At 30.0% G+C, this 11,195-nt stretch overlaps 1 protein-coding gene, 1 long non-coding RNA gene and 1 pseudogene across 2 annotated transcripts in view; 2 read left to right on the forward strand and 1 right to left on the reverse strand.

Annotated features, from left to right (window-relative positions):
* The first annotated feature begins 1,667 nt into the window (after nt 1–1,667).
* Nucleotides 1,668–2,403, forward strand: LOC17877996. The gene has a single exon (XM_006285187.2). The coding sequence runs from the start codon at nt 1,677–1,679 to the stop codon at nt 2,256–2,258; it is 582 nt and encodes a 193-aa protein (XP_006285249.1). The 5' UTR covers nt 1,668–1,676; the 3' UTR covers nt 2,259–2,403.
* A 1,925-nt stretch (nt 2,404–4,328) lies between these two features.
* On the reverse strand, nt 4,329–6,933 carry LOC17877479 (annotated as a pseudogene).
* A 2,543-nt stretch (nt 6,934–9,476) lies between these two features.
* LOC111829654 overlaps nt 9,477–11,195 on the forward strand; it is a 13,458-nt gene continuing 11,739 nt past the window's right edge. Inside the window, exon 1 of the long non-coding RNA XR_002833029.1 lies at nt 9,477–9,518. This is a non-coding gene — a long non-coding RNA (uncharacterized LOC111829654). The remainder of the gene's footprint in view (nt 9,519–11,195) is intronic.

The raw sequence follows: 11,195 nt of genomic DNA on the forward strand, positions 1-11,195 counted from the left end.
CTTCCAGTGGGCCCATGTTCACCACAGCTCATGGGCCAACCTCTTTTAATGGGCATCACGTCCTCTCACTAGACCCATGAGCCATTAATATCCGACGATCGGTTTGCTACGTCCGGGAGGTTTAAAGACTTGTTTACCAATTACCATAAGCACACTTAACTGTGGAGTTTTCTGAGGACGATTGACTGAAAAAATAAATGCACTTTGGTAACATAGGTGGTCAAATCAATTTATTTAAACTTTTCCGCAAACCAGGGTCTCACATTAAATTACTGATATACTCTACACCCATTCTAATGTGGAAACCTAGGGAAATTATCAAGAGTCGTTACCATATTTTTGAAAATATTAACACATACAGTATATAGTATGTGTAAATAAACCTTATATTCTTAGAGAAAATGTATTGAAGTAATTTAAATTATTTACGGTTTGGTGTATTCTAAAAGTTATCATGTGTTTCGTTAACCAAATTGTACGTCCAAAAGTATTGCAACATGCATAAATTCAACTTTAGCTTTTTAGCCAAGAAAATCAACTTCATTGGTTTGGTAAACCATATATCACATATAATTTAATAGCTAAACTAAAATATAGTTAGTATGATACCAATATATATAGAGTATATTATGGTTTCTTGAATTTGGTAAGACCAATTCTTCTAATCTTCTTGAAATTGAAAATGATTTAAATTGGTGTAGGACTGAGAACATACACATGTTATATAATTTGGTGTTCGTATTCTATTCTTAACATTAATGTGTATGGAGGACTTCTGGTTGGAAAGCAAGTATTTATATGTTTCAATATTCATTTGATCGGATTGGATCCGAAATACATGTATTCTTAAGAAAATAAATTACCTACGTATTCTTCACTTAAATTTTACATAAACCTACAAAACATCTAATAAAATGAAACAAATAAAAAATTCTAAAACATCCTACAAAATGGAATGAAGTGAGTATTGACTCTAACACAAAATTAAGTAAATCCATTTAAATTTGTAATGCTCTAAATTACAAGCTTCATTGTTCGATTCCTCCAAGACTTTAATAGTTAACAAAAATACAAAATTAAACAATGTACTGCGGAATTATTCTTAGTGATTAATTCAATTATTTTTCTCTAAAAAGAATGATTATTATATTATTATATCCTTTTACAAAAAAAGAATGTTATATAAATCAATGAGCTGATATAATTTGTAAAATTAGGTGAATAGTTTCTGTGTTCAACAAAACTTAGATGGTGGGAGTCTTCTTCTACAACTTTTCAAAGTCTACCAAAAATCAATGCTTCAAACTTTGAAGTCTATACCAAATATCAGTGCTCAAGTCAAAGTCTTTCCTACACCCCAATAAAGCAAAAAAAAAAAAAAAAAACTTAAATTCCAAGTTAGATTTTACTTTTCTACCTTTTTTAGGTTTTTACACATTCTTTTCTTGTTGGTTTTACCAAGTTTTCTTTTTCTGAAGAAGGTTTTATAAAATAATAATTTTTTTTCCCAAAAAGAATGTTAAAAAGGTAACATAAACAAAAATTTACTTTTTTGCATATTAGTCAATAATGGTAGGTGAATTGTTGTCTATACATTCTTTTGTTTAGTCGTATATATCAATCAACCTTGTTTCTCTTCTTTGTTATACCTCACAATTAGTTTATACATTTTCAAGATGAGCCTTAAAAGCAGAGTAACCTCAATATCATCATCTCACAACCTTCACCATTCCGAAGAAAGAGTCCCTCTCCGATCAGATTCAGACCAGACATGCCTCAATTCAAGCCCCGAGTTCGATTTTCGCATCCGACAAAACTCAAAACAACGGTTTTCTCACGCCGACGAGCTTTTTTCAGACTGGAAAAGCCTCTCACACTCTTCCACCGACACTATTTCGAAGAAGAACGAAGTTACTTCTCCGAGAAGCAATCTCCAAACCCTAGCCGCGAAATCTGGCACAAAAGAGTCTGATGACTCAGAAGATGATCCAAGTTTTGGTTGTGGGTTTTGGCTTGTCAGAAGCAAATCTGTTGGATACTCAATGAGAAACAAGAAAACGAATCCTTCTTCTGAGTATCAAAGGAGCAATAGTGATCCTGATCCACAAAAGAAGAAGAAGAAGAAGAGTTTGCAAAAGATGAACTCTACAGAGTTTAGAGCTCCAAGATCTATGAATAGTCCAGCGTTGAATGTTCCATTGGCTGATTTATTTTGCCTCGGCCCTGTTTTTTCCGGTAGCCGTGATCGGAGAAAGTGAAGTGTTCTCTTATCTTTATTAACAAAGATCCTAAAACTAATTTCTTGAACCACATGTGAAGAGTTAGGTATATATATTTGGAGCAAGACGAACTAAAGAATCTTAATGTGGATCGTCATACTCATACATAAGTCTAAGAATCTAATTCGAGTTTTTTTTGTTTTGGTTTTTTTTCATGTTATTGATTTGTTTTTTACATTAGTTTATGAGAATAAATAATAAAAAGGTTGATGTAATTTTCATATACTACTGTTTTTTTTTTTTTTGTGAAATGGTTAAGTTATACCTTGGAAAAAAACATATAACCGACAAGTGATAAAATAGTCAAACGTACACATATGTTGATTAAATATGTGGAATTTAAAACATTTGACTAGTTAGATTGACAAATGTTGACAGATAAAGTTGACTGTTGACTTGTATTATTGTCTTTGGTTGTTCCAAAATTGTAATTGTTAATATATGTCTTAAGATAATTTTAAAATAAAATAATATGTTGATGTTCATTTATATGTTTGATTACAAAGTAATATTCATTTATATGTTTAAAACAAAATAATTAACGCTAAGTATCCACCTAAGTAATGCTATATTTAAAAAATCAAAGTATTGTAATAAATAAGAAATAATATCTAAATAAAACGAATTTAATCAAATAAATAAAAATTTAAAATAGTTAAAAATTCTATGAATTTCTTTTTATAAAAATGACATGACTTAACTTTACAGGATATGACTTAGCTTTTGAATGTGTCAATAGGTTTTAGAATGGAAGTAAAATTATTTGTTAAGCGAATTATTAGTTTTTATAAAATAATATACTAATTTTTTGTACATTATTATTAATTTTTACTAAAAACAAAATATTACTTAACTCTACTAAAATAAATATAATTTAAAGTGAAGACACTGTAGGCCACAGTTTTTTGTGAAAGATAAAAAAAAGACTTGAAATAATAGTGATATATAAAGTCGTTAAAAAAAGTGAGATGTAATTTGTCTCACATATTTCATGAGGTATGAGGTATCTTATTTACTAGACTAGCAGCATATGTTGGTTTACCTTATTTACATATGAACATTTATAATATTGTGTTGTTACAACGTGTTTCGCCAAATGCATCGCGCTGTTATAATAAAATTGATAAAAATTCAAACTTGTATATATTTATTTTCTTATCATGTTTTAGAATTTTAGTTTCACTTGAAACATACTAGGAACATTTGTGTAAATGTTCTGTTCATATGTAAATAAGGTAAACCATCGTCACTAGTCTACAAATATTAGTCTAGTTTTTAAAAACCATACAAATATAGTCTAGTTTTTGTAACCACATCCAAAGAAACTTCCATCGCCCAGATAAAACACAAGTGGATACAGCTTCTTTTTTTTTTCTTTTTTTTTTGTTGTTGTTGTTGTTGGAAGCTTCTTGGAAGAAACGTTAATATCTTCACCAGCAAATCATCATGCAATCCATTGATGTTCATATCTTACGATTGCAAGTTAATGTCACTGATACGTAGGATTAAAAATATATATATATATATATATAAATATCCCATAAGACTTAAGGATTTGTCTTAAGCCAAGTAAACGAATTAATTAAAGGAAATACAGCCACATCCCACATACACACATTTACACGAGACAAAACCCTAAAACATGCTGAAATCCTAGAAAATAATGAAACCCACATTAACACATAGTTCTATAATAAATTAAATAAATCTTAGGATTAGGGCTGATGAGAGAGACTATTTTTGTTTATCATCTTTAGATTTATTAGTTATTGATTTTAAGACTGTAATTTTTTTTTTTTTTAAAAGTTCAAATCAACATTTATTCCAACAAGTTTTAATGTGAACCAATATTGACAAAAAAAAAAACGAAAATAAAACATCCTTTGTTTTGTGTTTTCCACCAAGGAGAAAGGATATATTATACACAAACATTTTTTTTTTTTTTTGGCATTGCTCAGGTTTAGAGTGTCAGAAGACATTAAACAGAATACATATGGAAACTAGAATCCAGTTAAAATAAGAAAAACATGTATGTAACGATTCAAACCCTCAAGTAAAAACAAGTTTACATGTATTTGAAGCTCGGGTGCAAAGGGCCAACTCCTTTAACATGTCATGGGTTTCCATATAATATGGTTGAGACTCGATTGTTACAGCCTTTAAGCGACGACCGTTTTTCAAGATATAAGTCGCAAGATCTCTCTCTTGAGATCTTCCTAAATATATGAACCACTTGACGATTTCTAGGCTCGACAATATACATTCCGGAACAGTAGTTGGTGGATTCCAGTCATTCTTGTCATCTTTAAAATCAGATCCATGAAACTGGGATGATCAAGAAAAAAAAATATTAGATAAAGAACCATAAAACCATAAATAAACAACAACAAAAACCAAGAGTTTATCTAACAAACTTACAAGCATTCTGGAGGATTCTAGTACTTGTAACTTAGGAGAACCTTTGAGCAACCGGACAAGGAAACTCGACGAATAGGCTTTGCATTCACATATCTTGAGATGTTTAAGTTTGTTGAAGACGAAACCATCACTATACACAGCCTTGATCACAATATTTCAAAAATAAAAAATCATTAACAGATGCATTGGATAATGAGATTGAAAAAACTTGCACTTGATATATAAAAACTGATTTACCTCAAGTGGTGGGCATATGAAAAGATGCTCGGCAGATGAGATTGATGCGATAAGACTATCGATATTAGAAAAGCGGTTAATCTCTACTAATGCCTTCCTCAACTCAGGCATCTTCTCAATCATACTGAAGTGACAATTGGAAAAATGAAATCTAAATCTCAATTGCTTCAAGGAAGGAGTATTTAACACAAACTCGTCTAAATCATTAGTTAAAAAGAGTGTTAATCTCTGCAAAGACGGGACGATAACAGTCAACTTTCTCATACCGTCACAACCAAATCTATCCACTACAAGATTTTCAAGAACAGGGCAATTAGATAGAAGTCGTTTCAGAAAACGATTAGTGACGTCTGTCCCTCCTTCAAGTCCCAAAGTTTTGAGAGAAGGAAGACAAACCATACGAGGAACATTCAAGAGAATCGGTCCTTTGAGTATCAAGCCGACGAGCGACTTGCAAGTATACAAGCTACTCGGTAATATGTTTCGTCCATGAATGAGATGATTATCAATTATCAGTACACGGATTTGGCGAGAAACTAAGATTCTAATCCAACGGATGTAATCTTTAGGTTCAATATTTGAGTCCGAAGATACGTCGATACGAACTCTTTCAATGACGAGAGCTCTATGTAAAGGCAGATTCTTGTCAATGAACTCCCTAGATTCAGGCTCTCTACACATATACTCTAGTTTTTGCAACCACATCCAAAGAAACTTCCATCGCTTAGACAAAACACAAGTGGATATAGCTTCTTTTGTTGGAAGGAAAGTTAATATCTTCACCAGCACGTCATCAGACAATCCATTGATTCTGTCCATACCTTGCAAAATCAAGAAAAGAATACCAGTCCAAGGATTTGTCTTAAGCGCCAAGTAAACAAATTGGTCATTAGAGGAAACACAGCCACATACACACATAGAAACGAGACAAAACCCTAGAACATGCTGAGACGACCCACGTACACAGATATAGAACGAGACCAAACCCTAGAAGACTCTAAAGATGAACAATACCTTAACAATACCGCTGTAAGCTATTGGAAATTTAATACTCCCGAAGATATCGCAGAGACAAATTGTCAGAATATAAAACCCTATTGATCTTCTTTTTTTTTTTTCTTGGTCACCAATTTTAAACCCTATTGATCATATTTTTATATCCAACATAATTTTAGCTTCAACCTCTATTGGACCGGGCTTTCTATCCGACATGTATTTTTCGATTCACAATTCTCAGCACAAAAGTAAGTTTTATATTTTACCTCTAGGAACCGACTGTTTTGTATTCTCAGCACATGTATTTTTCTTTCTTACACAAAAGTAAGTTTTGTATTTTACAAAATTTAAAAGATCATTAATAGATGATTCGATAAATGAGATTAAAAACTTGCACTTGATATATTAAAACTTATTACCTCAAAAACGATAAAGTGGTAGGCATATTGAAAGAAGCTCGTCAGATGAGATTGATCCGATAAGACTCGAGATATTATGCCTCCCTCGTCTCAGGCATCTTCTCAATCAAACTCAAGTAGTTCAAAGAAGGAGTACTTATCACAAACTCGTCGAAATCATGAGTTATACAGAGCGTTAATCTCTGCAAAGACTTTCTAATCTTGCCACAATTTGTACATTCCTCCACTAGCAGATCTTCAAGAACAGGGCAATCTCAGAGAACCATTATTGAAGTATGTCACTTCCTCAAGTCGCAAAGTTTTCAGAGCTATTTGAGGAACATATCCAAGAGAATCATTCCTTTGAGATTCAAGGTGACAAGCTATTTGCAAATATACAAGCTACTCGGCAATATCTTAGGCTTTTTGGTATAAGAAGAATAATGAATATCCAACTCATGTACACAGCGAGAAACAGCAACTAAAACCCACATTTTGATATCTTCAGGCTTAAAAGAATCTCATTTTGATATCTTCAGACAGAAGCTTTCTAAAATCGGAGCTCTATGTAATGGAAGATTTATGTCAAGAAAACACTGTAACATCATTCAATGAAACTCCCATTGTTTCGACAATACGCTAGTTAATTTAATTAGATTCGATATGTTGCAAATTATTTATTTTCGAATAATAATTTTATCAATAAAATTACAGATTCACAATTTCAAGAAAATTGTATTATATATAAAGAATAATTGGATTTATATTACATTTTTGAAAAGTATTTGGCAAACAGGTACTATTTACAATTATAGAAACACACACATGACACTGTAGCAGCTTTTAATTAACCCAATTATGCCACTCTCTAACATACATATTTACTAATTGATGCCATTATCTCTTTTCTGATTTTTTTAATCTCTTTTACACTCCCATGGATCTAATAAACAAATTCTTAACTAATTTAAAATTTGTTTCTTCAATTTTTTCACATAACTAAGAATATATGTTTTTTTCTCTATTATTTGAGATGCATTTTCTTTGATGTTTTTGTTTGATAATCTCAAATACATTTCATATATTTTTATCCGTACGACTCATTCAATGTACAAATATATTTTTATTCGTACAACTCAGTATGTGTACAGATATATAGTAGTTTACACATTTTTATAATCGTATATTAGAATATTTGAAAAAGTAGAATATTTGTATAATAGGATATATGTACAGATTGACAATATTTGTACATTTGGACAATTGTACACATATAATATAAATGTGAACTTGTTATTTAGAAGTTTTGATATATCTATTAAGATATTTATAAAGTTAGGATATATGTACATTAGGATATATGTCAAAATGTGTTAATATGTACATTCAAACCACTGTACACATAGAAAATAAAATGTATACTTTCTCCGTTTCACAAAGAGTGTCATTTTAGAGTTGTATTTTTGTACATACATATTACTGTATAGATTTCTTCTATATAGTGATATATATTTGTACAGACATCTTTATGTACAATGATTTATAAATGTACATACATTTTTGTGTACAGTTGTATCAAACTAAAACATCGAGTCATAAACATCAATGTAGTAAATTGTACGCATAAAATATGCATGTAATGTATTTGAAACTATTAAACATAAACAACTATACATATATAGCTTAAACTGTACACATATTATATATGTATATATAAAATTATGTATAACAATTATACATAAGAATGTATGTACATATATAATTATGTATATTTAGACTATTATACAACTTACAAAGTTTACAAATGTAATGTACATAAGTAATCCGTACAACCTGCTAAGTGTACAGTAATCCATACAACCTACTAAGTGTACAAATTGTAAACAATTGTATTCATATTTCTACAATAGAATATATATACAAATACAACTGTATATACATAAATTAGATTGTACATATAACTATATGTATATAAAATGTATGTATAACAGTTGTACACAAGGATATATGTACAAATACAATTGTGTATATACAGAATATTATACAAAGTTTAAAATTATTTAACAAAATGCATATCAAATTATAGAGAAAAAAATATAGATTTTTTTGTATGTGAAAAATATCAGAAAAAAAAATTATACTGACGAATATTTTAATTATTAGAATGAGAGGGTGTAATAAAAAGAAAATAAATTATTTTTAAAAAAAACTCTCACTCCACACACAATGACACACACACGCACACACCCATTCTCAATCTATCAAGCCTATTTTCGTCTTTTTCCAAACACTCTCTTACCCTACATCATTTCCTATCTCTACTATTCTCTATCTCACAAACAGTAATACTCACCTAATACCTCAATTATAAATAGTATACCTGCTACTTTTCCAATTACTTTTGAAAAATGTACTAAATAGCCTACTCAACCTATATATAATTAAATAAAATGGAAAATCTGATGTCAATAGAAAACAATTAAAAACTAAAGAATGTGTATAGACGTTCTTCTTCACAGTCACAGCCATAACCAAAAATAGAAATGTTAAAACTCGTTAGAAATATTATAATTAAACTGATTTTTAACGAAATTATGTTTTAAAAATATGAAATATAATTTCAACTAAAGTAAAGGTTATGTGGTTTGTTAAAGCATTGCGTGTATTCAAATGTTGAATTCTGAGTATTATGTATTTATAGAAAGTTTAGAAACGTCAAACGTGTATATATGTGTATATGTCTACGCACATTACATTTTCAGCTTAAAGTTTTTGAGGATTTGAGTCGGTGGGAAAAATGTATGGACAAGAGGAAATGTACATACAAATTTAGTAACAAACTTAGTAAATAAGAGTTTCCTAATTGAAAAAGTTGTGGTCTCAATCAAAAAGCAAAATAGAAATGGTAAAATATCAAAGACTTCTGTGCATGGAAGAAACAACATCAAGTCATCAACTTGACACACGCTACATCTATAATTCTCTATATAAACCAGAGGATCAAACATTAAGAAGAACATAAAAGAGAAGAAGAGCAAAGAAAAAACTAGACCTAAGTATTTAATCATTCTTGTTCAATACTACCAAACAAATCAAGAAAATGGTTCTTACAGATGCTCAGATTCTTGAAATTGTGGCTGACATGGATCGTATCACAGAAGCAATGGCGAAAACTGAATATAAGGAGAAGGTAAAAGTTGATGATACTCTTATAATAATTAACTAACAGCTTTATATATATATATATATCCATTGTTTTTTATGTACAAAATATATATAACTAGATTTTTTGCATAAAATAATTAGGATTGGTATAGGAAAAAAGAAATCAACGACATGCTCAATAAAATTTCAGTAAGAACTATTACTATTATGAAGCACAAAGGTGAGACTGAGATTCTCAAGGAGCTTAACGATGAGATACGTAGGATCAATGAAGCAAAAGCAGTAAATGAAGAAGATATGAAGGTAAATATATATATATATCCATTTAAATGCGTTTAATAAATTATAACAATGCAACTATACATATGTTATTATTTTCTTTTGTTGTCAATAATTAAAAATGCTAATTGGATTATTGAAAATTTTAGAATTTGATCGAGAAAATACGCAAAGCTGTTGCTGAGGCAGATAAAGAATATCGCTCTTCTAACTAAAGGAATAAAGCTCGATGGGATGACAAAGTAAAGAAGAATAATTAGTAATAAATATTACGGTAATACTAATGCATGTACCTAGATAACTGAAAAATAAAGAAAACAACATTGCTAAATTTTTAATTAGATCTCTTTCCTTTGACTGAATTAATGTCACAACTACCCTTTGTTATATGTATACGCTAACAAAAAAATTAACGAGATAACGAAATAACAAGTTATAATCTCCAGTAAAAATAAATATTGTTTATCCATCATCGATTGCACTATTCATCACCAAATATAACATAGAATTTTGTGGTTATATTGCGATAAATATTTTGTTATATGGTAAACTCATATTTACCATGTTAAAAATTTTATTATACGATTGATATCATCCAACTTAAATAATAACATCTAAATTACTTCGATAATTTATTTATTACTGTTAACTTATACATTATCATATTTATATCCTTATCTTTGCAAATGATTTGTTCATTTGCAAGATAGACAACCTATATCAAATCCGAAGAGAATAAGAACTATTATTATCTTTTTACCGTCAGTAGTGATAAATATTATTCTCGAAATATGTTTACAATTACTAGTGGTAAATATTAGAGATATCATTCTCTCTCTTGTCAATCTAATTCAAAGAAGAAAACAACACATGTAGATACTTAGTTATTTAGTCTTCTATGGTCATGTAATAATATTATATTTTTGCCGTCACTAGTGATGAATATTGTTCTTGATGCTTGTTGAGCAGTGATTTTATTAAAGTTTAATGTCATATAACATGATTTACAATTCAAAAATAATAACCGTGTAAAAGCGCAAGATTCTCTCGCCAAAGGCGATTTCTTCGTAGCAGTTTCTTAGGCCACAAAACAACCTCCATCAACTCAGATCTCCGGCCGGCGCTGGCTTCTCCGGCGTCGGTCGGTCCTTTTCTGTTTTCTTCTAGTTTTCATCTTTCCTTCTTTACAGATTTAAGTAATTTACTTGGCAAAATCAGAATCTCAAGTTCTCGTCGTTTTATTGATGATGGTGGTATATATGAATTCGATGAGAAATAATTTCACGGCTTTAATTCTGGTACCATCTCTGACTTGGGTAGCGTCTCAACACATTCATATTTCGTTGGGAGTTTTGAATCCAAGTTTGACAAGCGTCGCATCGGTTGGTTTCAATTGTGAACGGTTTTCTTCTCAATTTTGTTT

Source organism: Capsella rubella, unplaced genomic scaffold, assembly GCF_000375325.1.
Source record: "Capsella rubella cultivar Monte Gargano unplaced genomic scaffold, Caprub1_0 scaffold_7, whole genome shotgun sequence".
Lineage (NCBI taxonomy): Eukaryota > Viridiplantae > Streptophyta > Magnoliopsida > Brassicales > Brassicaceae > Capsella > Capsella rubella.